At 32.9% G+C, this 18,637-nt stretch overlaps 2 protein-coding genes and 1 long non-coding RNA gene across 4 annotated transcripts; 1 reads left to right on the top strand and 2 right to left on the bottom strand.

The window, feature by feature from the left end:
- Positions 1 to 2,322: 2,322 nt before the first annotated feature.
- On the bottom strand, positions 2,323 to 4,774 carry LOC122535159 (PBAN-type neuropeptides-like). The gene is made up of 3 exons (XM_043666420.1): positions 4,433 to 4,774; positions 3,275 to 3,511; positions 2,323 to 2,658 (listed from the first exon to the last, which is right to left on the bottom strand). Exons 1-3 carry the CDS (start codon positions 4,536 to 4,538, stop codon positions 2,414 to 2,416), a joined length of 588 nt encoding a protein of 195 aa, XP_043522355.1. The 5' UTR covers positions 4,539 to 4,774; the 3' UTR covers positions 2,323 to 2,413.
- Positions 2,610 to 3,468, top strand: LOC122535160. Its single transcript, XR_006308110.1, has 3 exons — positions 2,610 to 2,691; positions 3,179 to 3,266; positions 3,351 to 3,468. It is a non-coding gene; the product is annotated as an uncharacterized LOC122535160 (long non-coding RNA).
- A 7,031-nt stretch (positions 4,775 to 11,805) lies between the features above and the next one.
- On the bottom strand, positions 11,806 to 17,664 carry LOC122535158 (heart- and neural crest derivatives-expressed protein 1). 2 transcript variants are annotated; one of them, XM_043666419.1, is made up of 4 exons: positions 17,239 to 17,664; positions 16,750 to 16,865; positions 15,146 to 15,789; positions 11,806 to 12,546 (listed from the first exon to the last, which is right to left on the bottom strand). In XM_043666419.1, the coding sequence occupies exons 2-4, from the start codon at positions 16,832 to 16,834 to the stop codon at positions 12,412 to 12,414; spliced, it is 864 nt and encodes a 287-aa protein (XP_043522354.1). In that variant the 5' UTR covers positions 16,835 to 16,865; positions 17,239 to 17,664; the 3' UTR covers positions 11,806 to 12,411. The 2 variants fall into 2 exon arrangements, with proteins under 2 accessions (XP_043522354.1, XP_043522353.1); XM_043666418.1 differs by having other exon boundaries at positions 16,750 to 17,663.
- Between the last annotated feature and the right edge of the window lie 973 nt (positions 17,665 to 18,637).

Below are 18,637 nucleotides of genomic sequence, written 5' to 3'. Positions count from 1 at the left end.
ATTTATTACCTCAACTCATTTCTTGTATTGACCTTTTTTAGAATACTGACAAATCTGAATCTTCAGCGAGGCTAAGAAGTTTCAAAGAATGGACTGGACACATTTGTTTAATATTTCTTTACAAAATCGCAAGTGCAAGCTATCTCGACATCATTTCAGTAAGGTTAACCTCTTGCGCTGCAAATTGCAACATTTTCTTAGTTTTAAGTATATTTAAATGTAACCCAGGCAAAACAAACGATAAGTTTATTATTTTTTAATAATTTCTATCCAGTGATATCACACCGACGAGTCCAAAAGAAAAAGAAAGCGACGAATTATTGTATACGGTTCGGTCACTCGTTATGGTCCGCGAACCAGTTGCCAGCGCAAGGGGTNTATATATATATATATATATATATATATATATATATATATATATATATATATATATATATATATATATATATATATATGCACGTGTGTGCATCTGTTTGCGTGTGTGTGTGTGTGTGCATGTGTACATGTTTACGCGTCACGATACGCATCGTTCGTGCCGCGTACAACGAAACGTTAACGTCAACGTTGAATTTCAAAGCGATATCTTCCTTTAGGTCAGTAAATAAACCACCCCCTCCCTCCTACCCGACTACTCCGGAAATTTACGTGTCTGTTTTTTTTTTTTTTTTTTTTTTTTTTTTGTCACGGCTCTATCTTTTCGGGGACGATAAACGGCCGCTGTTCCGCGCTCTTCCGCAAGGAAATATTACAACGCCATCGGACGGATTTCCGGCCAGGCACGTTCACTTCTGACCGAATTGGTTCCTCGCGCAGAACGATAATAAAGCGAGAGAAATGGCGAAAGCCACACGACGCGAGGTGGTCGCGAGAGTTTCGCGAAAACTCGCGTTTTTCGTAAAAAAAAAAAAAAGAAAGAAAAGAAAAAAGGGAAAAGAACTTTACGATATGCTTGAGAATCGTCGAGCTGGAAGTCTCGAAATGTCGGCTGGAAACGGGGCTGGAAATAGTTCGGTTGTTACAACATTGAATCTTCTGACGAGTATGACGAATTCATTTTCATCAATTTAAAGGATTGCTTTTAAAGGAACGTTCGGTCAATTTTGTATTACTTAGCATCAAAATCAGAAAAAAAAAGGATAATTTTAGTAACGTGTTGGAATTGATTATTCAACTTTCGATCGATGGTCTTCATTTGTTTCCTCGCGTCGAAGTCATTAACCTTCTTGCGCTGGAACGACGTGCCACGTCGAGAATTTTTTATCCCAAATTGCAATATTTTCTCAGTTTTAAGTATATTTAAATGTAAGCCAAACAAATAATTAAGTTTATTGCTCCCTAATAATTTCTATCCAGTGACATCACACTGACAAGTTCGAGAGAAAAAGAAAGCGACGAATTATTGTATACGGTTCGGTCACTCGTTATGGTCCGCGAACCAGTTGCCAGCGCAAGGGGTTAAAATAACCGAGATCTTTTTTCCATTTAAGTATTAAATTAAATGAGAAAAAGAGGAGAAATGAAAACCAAAATAGGATTGTTTCGTTTTTTTTTTTCTTTTCATAGAAAGAAATCATGAGTGCAAGGAGATAGGGTTAAATTCCATGCCGCAACGGTGAAAGGAGGAAAGAGGCAAAGGGAGAAGCGTAACTACGCGTGTAATTCCTCGACCGGAACTACCGTGGGCCATGTGGCAGCGTAGACTGCGGTCGTAACCATAAAGCTTAGAAACACAGCCAGCAGATACAAGTTAACCTTCTGCCTCTCCTTACTTCAGTATACCATTTACTATGGAACCGGACAAGAATAACACCTACGGTTTTAGTGACTATATTTTTTAATTACATCATATTCTGAAACTCGAAAATATTTTACTTGTCTTTTCCCCTCCGTTTCTTGTCCGTCACGATTTAGAAACTTTTATATTTGCAAATTATAAAATATAGACTTAGATATTATGATTTGGAATTACAGCTATGTATCTGTAAAGTTTCTTTTACTTTTAAAAATATTTTATATTATAATGCTATCGAAGTTGTTTATTCTAAAAAAAAGCTTCAGCGGATTTATTTTTGTACCGACGATTAGGATTAGATTTAAAAATAATATAAATACTTTTATTTTTCAACTTTTAACACTGCCATTTACTAAATGAAAGAAAAACGATGTTAAATATTCCCTTTTAAGCCTAAACTTAAATTTAGTTTAGCTTTATTTAATCTAGATTCTACTAAATTATTAATACCATTTCACGAAGAAAAAAGGAAAGAACAAAAGTGCAAAAATAATAAAACAGGAAGATTATCAAGCATTTTTCAACTATAATACAAATAAATACAAGTCTTTTATTTTCTTAAATATGGTCTTAATTACACTATGTCATTAGCTATTAATCATCCAGTAAGTCGAACCAGTCTTAAAAGCGTGTGTCATCAAAATTCTGCCTAGCTTTATCAACGATATTATGCAATTGTCGTCCAAGCCTTGGAGATGGTGTCCAGGGTACTTTACGTCCTAAACGTGGTGCAAACAAAGGTGGAAAGATTTGTTCCTCTGCGTACAACTCCTCCTGATCTCTTGGAAACCCATATGAAAAGTAATCCTCGCCCGATTCTCTTCCTAAACGGGGTGTGAACTGCGTTACCTGACGTTTATCTGATCCTGAAAATTTCAAAGTTATTGTAATAACGAAATGTAAGTTCTTTGTTATGTCTAAGAAAAGAATTCCTAATTCCTTCGAATCACACAATTAATCAAGTGATTATTGTTTTGTTTTGTATTTAACTCTTTTGACACATTATCATATAATGTTCTAATATAACTTTTCGAAAGATTACCAAACAACGAGACTTGTCGAGATTTAACATTTCAAAATTACAAACCGAATTAAAAAAAAAAGTTCGTTTTGAAATAAATTATATCTTGGAAGGAATTGGGCAGTCAAAGATATTTTATTCGGGGGAAAAAGATTTATCGCATATCTTCAATTTGTTTCATTTTTATGGATTACAATATACGATATATCTATTCTATTGTCAAATCAGTCAAGAATATATTATAATATTTCAGCGAATAAAGTAAACAGCTACAATTTTTTATTCTTAGCTTTTTTGAGAAACAGATTTCGAGTAATAATAAGTAGATTACAGATTTTTCCATTCATATTTTTCATATTTTTCAGCATATAATTAAAAGAAGCAGAACGTTGACTGTTTAATACAAGCTTTGGATATTTTGCGTTTCAAAAATCCGCAATCTAAGGAGAACAGGTAAATACCTGGAATCGTGATGACGGTCCAACGTGATCCATCGAGTGCATTGGCAAGAGTTTCAATGTCAGAATTCATTTCTAGTTTCCTATCTGCCCTGCGTCGCCGTCCCAATCGCGGACCGAACCACATACCGCTGGTGATATCCTGTGAAGTACGTTTGATGCATTTGCCGTCGGTGCACGAGCCGAATTCGTTGCTAGGTGTTCTGTCATTGCTCATGCTGCTCGAGGAATCTCTACCCTCTGTTGGTAGAAACATATTTTAAAATATATATGTATGTATGTGTATGTTTGTCAAAATCAAATAGAACAGTGATTCCCGAACTTTTATGGATTTTATGAGTGGATGATGACATACTTTCGAAAACAATAACTTTTTGAGACTCATTTGCATATAATATGTAATTAAAAGTAGAAGACGTTAAATAAAAAATACTGTTTTACTATTTTAAATTTATACATATGCACGTCAACGTAATTGGCTGTTCGACGTATACATATGTATGTATTCTCTGTCTGCAATCTTTTGGGAATCACTTGTAGATTTACAGATTTTTGGAAATCATTCATAGTACGCTTTTAAAAATTCTTTTTACGAATAGGTGTACTATGTATGTTATATAAAACATTTTGAAAATTAACATTATAACGAGGTTTGATCATTGTGATTGGTCATGTTTGAGACAAACCTGAAAATATATTGTAAAAATTATAAGATACTTAATACGCATATATATTTCGCATCAGACCTCACAAGAATACTTAAACAACCAATTCTATTAATAAGCTTCGATACTCAGTGAGATTATCTTTAACATTTGTACATGCTTAGACTATACTAATTTTCTGTTAAATATATGTTTACAATAATTATCTTATAATTTATATCAATCTACTCATCTCTCGTTACAGTGTTAATGAAGTTTCAAAATGTTTCATATAAATACAATGTAACACATAATATATATGCAAGTATATAAAATTTCTTATGAAAAAAAAGTTCGAATACTTTCGTGATCACCATTGTATACATATATTTATTTGAAATGTCCAAAATCTAAACTCTAGATTCTACTTTTTGAGCTATTCTCACAAGTCCTAGTCACGACAGATTGCCAAGAAGTTGATGAACATGTTACACAATTCACGATCAGTGGAACATACCGTATTCTCCGGAAACGCAGGACGCCAGGTAGACAACGCAGAGCAGTACGCAGGCTGCGGTGGTCATAAGACGGTTGAAAGGCGGAAACGTGGCGGAACCGATCATCGTTTCGTTTGGGTGTTATCACGGAACGTTGTCGGCGGTTTGTGATGTCGATACGGAACTCGGTGGCTGGTTTTATAGGGGTGCAAGCTACCCTACGCTATCCCATTTCTCCCCCTTTTCTCTCCTCTTCTATCCAGCTGCCTCCGCCATAGTGAGAACGTTATTTTTCTTCTTCGTTTCCTCGACACCGTCGATTTCATTCGAAATGAACGCTGCGCGTTCCAGTGAGAAAACATCCACCCCTGGCTGGGGGCCAATCTTGACGCCCTACGAAACGATTCGTCTCAATTTCAATCGAGATCTACACTCCTCCATACCTAATGAGGGGATCGTGGACGCGTCCTGGGAGATTCCTTCGTAACCACCTCCGTATCGGTACCTTTCCGCTTTTTCCATTGTTGCTTGGCCTCGTCTCTTTTTCCAGCCACGGTTTCATTGTTCGCCGACACCGCACATTTATACGGATAGATTCATTGACTCCAGCGGGATTTGCAACAGTTTCAGCTCATTCTCGGCAGCTATGTCCCGCTCTATCTCTCTCTTTCTGTCTGTTATTTATTCCTCTTGTTTTTCTCTCGGGAAGGGAAGATGTAGTTTTAATTGATGAATTGTGAACAAACATGGAAAGAATGGAAAGAATTTTACCGGGATAATGATTTTATTTCGAATTAAATTATTACGAATTTTAATTTATCGATAATTTATCGATCTGTCTGATGAAGATCTGAAGAGGTAACCTTGCTTTTGAAATACTTATTACTATAAATTATCCTTAATGAAACTACAATCATTATTATCTGTCAGAGATTATAAATGATTATTAAATAATTGATATAAAGAACATACTGAATATTTCGAGTCTTTTAGAGAATGATTTATTAACTAGTAATTCTAATAAATTAACACTTTTATTTTTGTTAACAATTGTAATGCATGTTTCTTTTTTACAGTATCAAATAAATTTTAACTAGTTAATAAATTATAAAATCTCCTTGTTAAACTTTGATTATTTTTCTACACTTTTTAAACTAGATAACTATAATGTAGAACGAGCAAACAAATTGTTAACAACTTACAAAAACAATTCTAGGATCTAATTCCACATTACAACTTAAGACCTAGGATCTATTGTAGAGTCTATATCACAAACTAAGATCTAGGATCTAGTTTCTACGCAACTAAATAACTTCAACCAATTAATTATTCCATTTGATATGAAATTATTAAAAGAAAGGTGAAAGGTTTCCTATTTGTAGATCTTATTACTTATTAAATGATTCATTACATTTAAATGATGATATTAAAAGATGTATTAATACTCTGTATCAATTATCTAATAGTTTTTAATCTCTGATAAGTAACAACGAATGATTACAATTTTGTTAAGAACAATTTCAAAGAATATTACGTGTAAAAGAATATTTAATTTTTGTGTAAAAGAGTCTCTATATTGGTATCGATGAGCTATAATACATAAAATAATCCACCGGTGATTATGAAAGTGGCCTAACTCATATATTTCTCGTTTCGAGATACTTCAAGGTTTGCGTTTGAACAAATTAAAAAATATTTTTGTATTATGTATAAATAATATTTTTATACTATGAGATAAAATATTTCAGGAAATATTTGATCTTGTAAGATAAGAATTTAATATGACTGTGAAATTTTGTGCGTAGCCTATAAGGAAATATGATTTCTGAAGCTTATTGTTAGACGAAATAACTGATAAACACATTCCTTTTTTAATTCTTGACTCGGACTACTTTCACAATTATCGTATAACGTACCATATATTAATGCATTTGCAAAAAAAAGTCGGTGAATTTTAAATCCCAGTTTCCAATTAATTAAATCCATTCACAGAATGGAATCTCACGCTGTACAGTCGATGATTTAGCAAAATTTCGAGAAGAGACGTATACGTCGATCGTATACGACGTGGGGACCTCTGATATTTATCGAAAATGATGAAAGAGGAAGACAAAGCGTCGCCTGACTAATCGGAAAACGTCAGCGGTGCCACCCTGATGTTTGCTCTGTCGCTTGTAACGAATCGAACCTGGCGCCCCAGGCGATCAGCCGAACAATCTGTTCTCGATTAAGCATGTCAATTAACCAATTCAATTTCAGGATGAACGAGACCGAGGAGTGCGGGGAGATCCGGAGATACGGATCGTATAAAAGCTCGACTGTGCGTTCGCCTATCGGCACATTTATCAGTCGACTGTCTCGGAGACGTGGTATTTAAATTTACGGTAAAGCGTAGCTTATGAAACGCGAATGGAGGATCAATTCTGAGAGAATCTTTTCTGGATTCATAATCACGCGGAACAATACTCGCATATTGGTATTTGGGTTTTAATATCGAGTTACAACCGAAAGTGGTAGAAATTATGGTTTCAATTTGGAAGAAAGAGCGAAATTCTAGTCCTACGGAATACGAATTGAATTTGAATTTTCAACTTTAATTCTTTGAACTGAAGATTAATTGTATAATTACACAATACATGTGTAATATAAAGTAAAAAAAAAAGAAATTAAAGTAAGAACGAAAGTTTAATTAAATTTTTAATTAAATTTTAAGTTTATTACATATATATGTAATTGTATAATTTATCTTCAGTTTGAAGAATTGAAGTTGAAAATTCAAATAATTATGTTTACAATGCACTTTGAATGTTTTACATTCTGACGATGTAACATGTAGTGAAAACTAATGTTTATTGAAGACTAAGAAGAAAGTCAGTGTTTTAATATTTCAGAATTCTTAAATTTTAGGAGATCGTGTCCAGTACTGAAACTTCGAAGTTTTGGCAGATTTGGTATTTTAGAATTGTGGAATTTTGAAATTTTAGGATTCTTAGAATTTTGATAGTTTAATATTAATCAAATTATACATATATATATATATATATATATATATCTTAAATAATTTGATACTTCAATATAACCAGTAGATTGATTAGTAATTATAAATAATAAAACGAAATTAGTTAAAAAGTTTTATATATTACAGAAAACACTATACCTTGGATATTTTATATACTTATTTTTTCATATTATGTGCAATTTTATTTTTTAAAATTTCTTATAAATTGCACAGAGATCTGCAGTGTAGTAACAGATCAGTAATTCTGAAAGGTATAACAAAAGAAAAAGGAAATTAAAGAAAAGCATTTTAACTTTATATAATCCATTAAATTAATTTGTAGAGTAATATAGGAAACATTGAGTTTCTATATATCACAGCAATCACCGTCGTTGGGTATTTACGAGATACTAAATTCGAACACTCGGACAGAAGATATAATCTATCTTAAAGGAGAACAGCATTGTTTACGTATGACGCACAGTTTCAAAGGGTAAACAATTTGAAACAAGATTTGTAGTCGTAGAAGCATGCTCATTTGCTCCTTTTTGCAATAATAGCTCCAATGCCTGTCTGTCTGACAAATTCCAACACTCAATAAATCTACTAACATCTTAGATTCCTTCAATCATTTCGTTCCCCGCTTTGTCGACACACATAACAGTAAGTTATAACAGCATTAAGTTTAAGTTTAAGTTTAAGTTACAAAAGTTTTTGAATAAAACAACTATAATGTTATAAGTAGACTGCAGATGTTTATATGAATTTATATATATTTTTTTTTTTTATTCTAAGTGAAAACATATAACACCCAAACGACATAAAATATCCAAAGCATAGTGCTAGTGGTAATATCCTTTACTTGGTCCTATTTCTTAAATTATAAAAATATTTCTGATTTGATAAAATTAGCATTTTATTTTGAATTATTGTTGGTCAAAAATAAAAAAAATGTTAATCTACGATTTTTGATCTACATACTTGTCTTATTCGTTCTCACTAATCAGGTTGTCTAACATACGTAGACATTACTTATGTATATGTATATATATATAAGTAATGTATGAAAAATCTTCAAAACATCGACTTTCTCTCTCATTCTTTTGCTCAGTGATAAAGAAGAGTATCGAAAGAAGCAATTAAGTGGAGAGGGTTTGCGCGACACATGCAAGGGGCAGTTTTTCAAGAAGTCTAAGTGGCCAACCCGTACTTAGACTTCTCGCGGGTACGTGGACCTTCGATACTTGTCAAAGCAAACAAACGTTCGCTTTGTACTTTTTTTTCTTAGATCTCGTATATATACATTTAGCGTGCACCATCGCGTTGACGTATGATACATTCATACAAATACATCCTCGTGCGTGATTGTTCTCTTGTTATATTATTTCGAAAATATTCCCACGTCTTTTCTTCATTTGTCAAGTCATCAAACAGAGTATACATAAACAAACCGGAGGAGGGGACAGAGAGAGAGAGAAGATGAGCTTATACTATTCGAGGATTAGTGGAGTTGGTTTAAAAGAAATCGATATTGAAGATGTACAGGTTTCATTTATTGAATTGCAATATTTAGAGATAATTGTTCGTTTTGTTGTACAATTGTATAATAAGTTTCTATTCAGTAACATCTTTTCAGTAACTGACTTATTAACTCGTTTACAGATAAAAGTCTTTGTAGAAGAAATTTTATTTAAATAAATTGATGAAGTAGATTGACGATCTAATCGCATTTAATGCACTTACATTCGACAATGAAATGCATTATGAGGTGCATAAGTCGTTATCTGATAGAATAGTGGAAGTAGTTTTGTAAGAACAATACAACATCCAGATGGTTGATCTTAATCTTCCAATTCTGATTGATGCATGAACTCTGGAGACCTCCCTTCCCTTCTCTATTTCTCCTGTTCTTCCCTAAACCCTTAAATCATTCGTTTCTTTATTGTATTTGTTGAAAAACCGAAATAATCGAAAATAATGCAATAGAAAAGAGTTTGTAACGTGTTAATATATCGATAATTGCGTTATAAAATGCACGTGCAATTTAAAGATAAAGCAGTAGTGCAAGGAATTTAAAAATACGAAACTGCATAGAAATATACAAAATATCCAAATCATCGTACTTGTTATATTTAAACAGAACGAACTTCCTGTTGTGTTCATAAAATTATGAATTTGCACGAACAATCCAATAGCAATGCGTGAAATTCTTTTTGTATTGTAGGAATCGCGTACGGTCTCAGTAACACAGCAGCAGCTTCATGGCAAAGTTTTGACAAGAAAGCAACGATCTCTTTGCTGCTACCGAGAATAACCGAGTTCCTTAGGTACCGCGGAGTGTTTATATCGTCGATTCAGGCCACGGAGGTGTTCTGCGCTTCATCAACCGAAGAGTTTACGAAGCGGTACCGATCTACCTTCTCCTGTGTTTAACACCTTGTACTAAAGAAGCACGTGCCACTTTGTTCTCCAAAAAGAGTACTTTTTGCTTCTTCACGTATATATTTCAGATATACATATATATACATATATATACACATATGTATGCAGTATTTTTTCGGATGAACAAAATGAAATTATTGTTTATCTTAGTAAAATGGAATTCAATGTCGTGTAACATGAAAGTTACAAATTCATGTATTTAAAGACTTTATTCTCTCCGTTTAATTGCTTCGCTACTACGATGAATTAATATTCACTATAAACGCACTAAATGATTTGTTTGTAACGCTCATTTAGCTCTCAGATTTTTAAATAAAGAATCACAATAATTATTTTTCAAAAGAGGGAATATTGCAATTTATTTACAATTATCGTTTAATTATTTTATGTTTATCTAAGTAAAGTGCTTTTAATTCATTACTTACAAGATGATCTGATAGATGATTGCCAAAACGATCATAAGCTTGAAGCTCAGTCATCATAAGCTAGCAAGCCAATTGATTGTTTATTGAAATGAACATCAAGTGATACTACATTATATTTACATAGACACGCATTACTAAAAATCAGTACAACTTTAGTAGAATTTTTATATTGTTTCATAAATAAAGTTTATATTTTAGATTAATGAGCTTAGAATGAGAATAACAAGTTATCAAAAAAAAAAAAAAAAATAAGTCCAAAACCCAAAATAGTTTAGAAAAGTAGGTTTGGATTTTTAAAAATATGTAATATTAATTTTTTTTTTTTAAGCATTATTTCATTTACTAAATATATGGGATATATTTTGTAGATATCATGTATGCAATTCCTTCACGAATTGGGGACAAGAGATCTACAACATACAAAACATCTACAACATACAATGTGACCAGTGTATAGTTATCAATGCAGCTGAACGATGGGATCATTGTCAGATAAAAGTGCCGCAAATATTTAGTCTCAATTAATCGTCGCGCGACTATTTGTTTATTTAATACTCAGCAAAATGATCCTCTAAGAAAAGGTATTGAAATGACTAACATGTCAAAGATAAATTGAAGATCATACGTATATACAAGTAAATGAAAATTAATTAATTGATCTTTTTAAAGTACAATTTAGTTTGTTCACAAATTTCAAATCTTTCACTGTATTTGCATAATATTTCTCACAAAATAAGGGACAAATGTCGCGCGGGTGAAGAAGAGAATTCTCTGACAAGTGAACGTATTAGCCAACACTTTCTCAAAGACTAAAACGTAGATCAAGTACCAGGAAATTCGAGAAACTCGAAACCATCACCATGGGAAAATGCTTTCTCAGCATAACTGAGAGAAACACATTTTCCAGGCAAGTCAAGATCTCAATAAGAAAGCCTACGTTGAAGTCTGGTAAAGAAAATAAAAATTCTTTTCTTGAAAATTTTATCAACGTGTACTCACAGCACTTACTGTATTATTTAAGTTTTATTTGAAACATTTTTCTTTATCTTTTATACTTTGTACTCTAAAAGTTAGTAAATAAAAACGTAGAAGTCTTCGAGGAAATTCTTCCATCCTCAAAGGATAATTAGATACGAATGAGACCATATATTGTTATTCTTGCTTTGGATTACTCAACACAAAGTTATCCAAAGTCGTATAAATGTAGGTATTTTTTTGTTGTAAACTCTTCATCTGAACTTGAAGCTGTCTACTATTTAGGTTTTAATAATATAAAATAGAAAACGAGGGATAATACTCTTAAGACCTTGTTTACTAGATATCCTATTTATTGCTAGTGACTTTTTATACATCGCTATAGATAGTTTATACAAAAGTTTACGAGCATCATTAAAACAATCAGCTTGCTTAGAACTAACGAGAGAATGATACTATTCAAATTCTCTTTAACCGACTGAAAAGATTGAAATGAAATGACGTCCAAATTTGATTTTCTGTTCGTTATCTTTTTTTTGTGTGTGTGTGTGTGTGTGTCAATGATCGCAAGTTGATCGTTCGTTCGATGGAGACAAACATAAGAGAGATTAACGGTCGTATGTAAATTATTATCGACTAAGAAACAAGACACTTCTATTTACAGGCACAAACTATAACTCACCGACGCGTATTTACAAACGATCGCTTGGCACATTTTACAATTGTTGGATTTATCAAATTCAAAAGATCTTGAAATTATCGAAAGTGTAAACACGGTGGAAGTAAAATCAGTTAAAGCAAAGGGATTAAAAATCTCTTCACCCTCTCGTGCACACACATACATACGGATATTACCTAAAATACATTTTTACATTGACCTTATCTCGCAGCTACGTGAATAAATTAATCTTATTTCGCTACGTAATGCTTCGATGATGGAAGATAAAAGAGTAATAACAAATATGTTCCTCCCGACTATTTACGCTTCTCGAAATACCAGATTGTTGGCTCGGAAAAGATGAAAATAATCGAAGGTTACTTCAAATCTTTCTGGCTAGCCACCAACCTCGATCCAACCCTCCAATTTGGATTGGTTTCTCGATAATGATAGGAGAACAGAAGCCACAACGTGTCAGAAATAGATAGGGAATCGGTGATTTTATTGCATCTGGTTGGTGGGCGATTCCTGCTTCAGCTCGAGGGCCCACATATGTTGCGGCCAACCAGTTCGTCCTTTGCTTTTCGACGATTCCTCGGACCCGAGACCTGACGTATGCTGCAAATACGACTCGTTCTGCAATGAAAAATCGAACGTATACAAACAACGTCTATCATAAAATACATATGATGTTTAAATTGTATTTGTATTTTTTTATCACACAGTGTATATATTATATTATAATATAATATAATTATATAATATAATATAATTATATATACATTTTTACACTGCGTTCCATGTATGTAAATTGTATTTGAACGTTTGTAATTTTTCCTTGTGTAATTCTTCTCTTTTTCTTTGCAGTGATGATGGATGGATCAAAGGTCGATGATCTTGATAGTAAAGAAGGTCTTTGGGTGGATCGAAAAATCACAGGAAATAGAAAAAAGGGCACAATACTACAGGGTGGTCCAATGACAAGCTATATGTCTGAAATTTAAGTTATGAAAACAGTCCAAACTATAATAGTTAAATATTTTCTTTTCCACGAAATTATCTAAAATATAATATGTAGAAAACCTAGCTATAATCTATTTTCCTCACCATTTCACAAAATTGTTTTCCTCTTATTCATTAAATTTAAATCTATCAATTATTTATTTATCCTGATAAATAAACGTGTGATATAATTCTCCATTTGTAATTTAATCAATTAAAAGGATCAACGTTAAAACGATATTTGACATAAATAAGTATATACATATAGAGACAAAAAGCGGCCTCTTTTTCAAATGTAAAATTTTTATGAAATTATTAAAAGTTTCTCGTAATTCCATAAATTTTAATTCCCACGTCTTTTTATTCTATATTATTTGACATCTCTGATAGTAATGGAAAATTAAACAATCAAAAGAGCACTAAGTTTCAGTTATTTATTAATGTTATACTTAATATTTCATTTTCATAAATTTATTTCTTGTTTAGTATCGTTAAATTTACTCTGTCACAACACGGGGAAGAAGTACGCTTAATTGAGAACGTTCGTTCTCGTGGCACGTGAATCACGATGAAATTTTTCTTCTACGTCTTTTTTCATCTAAACGAGATGAAGCTTCGGTACGATAAGTTTGAGGCCGAGTTCTCAGGCATCAGCGAATGAGAGCCAATTAAAGAGAACAGAGTGTTTATTTGAAGGCAATGCTTACGAAATTGTTTCAAACGATTTAAAGAAAGAAATAGATGACCATAAATCCATTGTTGAAATACGATTCGTTTTCATTATGAAAATACCCATTAGGCTATTTTCAAGTTTACGGATCGAAGTATTGTTATTTTTTTTTCTCGATTTAAGTCAAGTTTTCAGAAAAGATTTAAATTGAGTTACTGCTTTTTAAAATCTAAAGTATTTAAGTTGTGGAATGTGATTTTTACTTCGTGTACAATGTACAGAAGTAGGAAAATGAAAACGAAGTATTAAATACCATTACACATTACATTTTTTAAAACTTTCTAGTTTTCTTGTTAAATTTCTATTTGCACACATGTTGATGAGATCGTCAATTTTTTTTTTTACGAAGAATCATCGCATTATCGGTCGTTTCACCAATAACATAGCGTTCCGCACATTACCAAGTAACTATTATAATATCAAAAAGTTTTTATATTTCCATACGCATGAATGAGTATTAATAAAAATGTCTATGAGCTTCTACAGAGCAAAACTTTCAACGATCTATTTCTATCCAACTTCTATTTATCGAAGATTTGGTTAAACTTTAATTATCGCAGCAAGATTTGGTAATCAGATAAACACTATTTTATAAACAAATATGATGCTATTGTCTATATAAATTTAGAGATAAAAAAAAAATGATGACATAATAAACCAATCTTTTCTCACATCACTGTATCTTAAATAAGATATAAGATACAACTCAAGACATGTCGAGACTTGTTTCAATTTGTTTTGACTTCTCCATTTAGGATACTAAATTCAATGTTACTTGATATGTAATGGTATTCTCTAGTTGATTCAAAGGGAATGCTCCCGCATCTCGATAACACTATCGAGATTTCTTTGTGATTTCTTTGTCATGCCAATATCAACCCTATATTAGGCCAGATATAAATTGGAAACGAGAGCGCATAGTTGCTGCCACTGTTCTTGTCACTAGCAAGAGATTGTTTCATACAGACTTGTATAAATATACAATTACATACTTCTTAAAATCCGTCATACAATTCAATACATACAATGTTACGTATTTGTATTAAAGGCTTGTGCTTCCTATATTGTAACAAAGCAAAATCTAGAACATTTTAAGTGCCCACAGAAATATCATAATTGTGGATTGAAACTTAGAAATTTCACAAATGAAGCAAAACCAATTCAAATTTTCATGATTTTCAAGCCCCCAAGCGAAGTGAGCAACACTTCTTAGAGAGAAAAGTATTTCGACGTTATTTTATTAACACTGCATTTTATCAAAGTTCGAATTGAACATCGTCGAACAGGTATTACAGGAAGGCAGTTGCGATATTACATATTATATATTGTACTATTGAAAAAGAAAGAATTGTACTATTGAGGAAAGAAAGTTAAAAGTACAATATTTTATAATAATCGACAATGAATTTCTTTTTAGCTAATTTTCGTCAGCTTGAACAAATTACTAGAGAGCGAAACTGCTTTCTCATTGCAACAGCCCTAAATTTTTAATTCTAGACTGACCTGACTTGCTTGAGCCGTTTTGTTCCTTCTGCCATTGGACAAAATTTCAGCGCGAAAGGTCTGCGGCTCCTCTCCTTCGTCGCTTTCCAGCACCGCCATCAGATATCCAATGTACGAAGCCGCCAATCTCAGTGTCTTGATCTTCGATAATTTCGTATCTGCCGGCACGTTGGGTATACAGTCGCGTAGATCGGCAAACGCGTTGTTTATGCTCTGCGTTCGCCTTCTTTCCTTCTTATTCGCTGTGTTTCTTCTTTTAGGCCTGACGACTGCGCCACCGTCTCTTACTTCTTGGCCGAGGTGTTGCTGAAGCGATCCGTCAACTTGATTTATTGAAGAAATCGTCGAATAGTCGCCCTCCCTTCTGTGACTTTGTTGATGATGATGATGGTGATGGTGATGATGATGCAGATGATGTGGAACGTCTTGTTGAGGCGAGTAAGGTAAATTGGAATAATGTTGGCTGATGGAGGGGTGTGGGTATTGCTGTAGGGGTGAATAGCTAGGTTCTTGGACGCCGATCTCTTCGATTAGGGGAGGCGTTGAAGCGGTGGGACTCCCAGCGCCAGAACTACCCCCGGAAATCCCGGAATCCGCGCCCCAGTACGTCGATTGGCTATCCGCGTCGGGTACATTCAGCGGACCTGCAAAGGAAAAATGGAGAATTTTACATTCGCTAGAATGGCGAATCGTGGCGAATCGCTTCTTTTCTGCTGGGGAATTATTTTGCCTTTAGCTTAGTTTAATTTGTTGTTTCACTTATTTTTTATCTTTCTCTTACCTTAGCTTCATTTTAATTCTTGTATCTCCTTTAAAACTTTATCGTTGTTATCTTTGTTTAATGTATACAGTAAACAATTGACCAATCTTCTTTTCTTTCTTTTAATTAATTAATTTATTTGTCGTCTTTACTGTTTTATCAATCACTTTTTGCAATATTTATGTATGTTATTTCTTAATCTATTTTCTAGAAGCTTCATTAAATAACATAATATAGATATGAACAATGACATAATTATTAAATGTATGTACATCAGAAAATAAGTTCTACACGTGTTGCAATAAATTCGGTATACTTTTCAGTTACAGTATTCATTGAACGATTCTTTCATAATTTTAGGCATTCGATATTCTATAAACAGAATTTTCTTTGTTTAAAAAATCATGAAAATTTGAGAACTTTAAACCTACGTGTTTTTCAAAACTATTTCATTTAACTTAATTTAGCTTCCAGTTTTGAAGTTATTGTTTGCTTCACTTGTGTAAGAGTCATATAACGACGTTATAAAATTTAAATAAAATTTTTTTCATCATTCAAGATAATAACTTTATAAATAACTTGACAAATTAGGTATTTACGTATTAATAAAGTAAATAAAAAAGAAAGATTAATTCTGCAACGATCCTCCAGTTTCAGTCTCACATTCAGTTTAGTTAACAAGAAGGATTTATAGTATTTTAAGAAGATATTCAACATAAAACATACCAATAATAACTTTTCCATATTTTGTTTAAACTTGAGATATTTCTTAATTTTAGAGAAATATGAACGAGTTGAGATTGATGAAAAGAACGCAGCAGAATTATTATACAATGAAGCTTACCATACGGTAATTGTGTGACATAATTGTAGGGCTGATGCCATTGCGGATAGTAATCCGATTGCGCCTCGTAACCACCCAACATCATTATAACTGTTGTTTTACTTTTCTCTCTTACGCTGTCCACAGAAAACCACACCAATAAAAACTTCACTTCTAATCAGTCGATTCGCGTGCAGAATCGAATTCAATTTTCTTAAATCTTCTAAATTTTGATTTAACACTTGCGGAATTGGAAAATGTCAATTAATTCTCACTTCAAATCGTAACGAAAGAGATTTTTGACTTGAGAATATTCGCGTAGATTGCAATCGAAGATAACTTGCCGGGCGTACCAATCGAATTATTTCTCAAAATTAGTCATTCGCGATCGGACGACGAAACAATGATAGATGATTGCGTAAATTTCCCACTGATCCGTTATCGTAATTAAAAATTCTGTTCACATAAATGATCAATCAATCGCAGAACTATCAAAAAAAAAAAAGTTACCACTGCCAGATTCTTCAGAAAGATCTTCCGTCAATCGCAATTCTTTCGCAGACCGTTCTTTCGAAATTTCTTGAAACCGTCGAAATATCCGTTCACGAAGAATCTGAATTACACAAAACTTTCAGTCCCAATTATATATCAGTGTGTCAGATGAAATATCCAAAAATCGAGAGAGATTATCTTCGACAATTTTTCCTTTTTTTAAACAATCGACAAAATATTTGATTCGAATATCTGTTATCCGAGGATGGACGCGAGGGTGATGCAGCATTTCACTACTCCCCGGGTCAATACGTTTCCGGATGCGGTCCAAGTGCCACTAAGAAAAGAACACCAATTTCGAAGGTCGCCTCGAGCGACTGGGTTATTCTGTTTGGCACTTGAACACGCCGCTGGTGGGTGTAACGCGCAGACTCCAGAAGAAGAGAGCTCGAAGCTGGTGGAGTGGAACCAAAGGGCGGAGCTCAAGCTGGTCTACGCCCATGCGACGCATATCGTTCGATTCAATTAGGAAATTGAACGGGGAATCAGCCAACACTGGAGTGCATGATTTATATAAATAGGGAATTGAGAGGATGCGACGTATACCATAAATCGGGGATATATTGGTTACGCTATCGTAATTTTCCTCATCTTCATTTCCCTTCGTTTTCCCTTCGGTGGATGATGGTGTTGGTGGTAACGTTGTTCTTGAGATGGTGATGGGATTTGTTTGAACTTATTAGGGGATACTTATGATGTACACCATGGACCGACGACATAGGTATTGATGACACTATGATAATTTTCTCTTCTCTGTTTTCCTTGTTTTCTTGATGGGTGATAGGAGATCGCTTTTGAAGCGATGAGTTTTTGTTTGAACTCGTTAGGAGATATTTTCTCAAATAAATCTGATGAATAGTGCAGTTCTACTTGTCTGAGATTATTGCAATCAATTCTTCAAGACAGGAAAGAATTTTCGCTTGCCGTGGAATATTATTCTGGAATATAAAGATGTATAATATGTTAGAAAATGATTATTTTACATTTTTCTTTAATGAAGTTTTTCTTATAATATATTTATATAGATATTATGTGTGATACATGATAATTAAATCATAAATAATTTATGACTATATTAAATTAATTATTTAATTAAAATTCATCCTTTTTGAGAGTGTCAATTTTATTCTGTAATTACAAAGTTCCATTCTTTTTTTTATATCCTTTTTATCTTCTCTGTTCTTTTATCCTTTTTATTATTTATTCTTCTTTTCTTATTTCATTATTTTCACTTATCCCCACTTTTTTATCTCCTTCAGTTATTTTCTGTCATTTTTCTTATTCCCATCCAATAATCTCATCTATTCACAAAGCATTGCATATGCATTGTATCTGTAATAATTATAATAATGTTATT

The sequence above is a fragment of the Frieseomelitta varia genome, unplaced genomic scaffold (genome assembly GCF_011392965.1).
Source record: "Frieseomelitta varia isolate USP_RPSP 00005682 unplaced genomic scaffold, Fvar_1.2 scaffold_68, whole genome shotgun sequence".
NCBI lineage: Eukaryota > Metazoa > Arthropoda > Insecta > Hymenoptera > Apidae > Frieseomelitta > Frieseomelitta varia.
The sequence above is the reverse complement of the archived record's forward strand: the minus strand, read 5'-3'. Positions and strand labels throughout refer to the sequence as shown.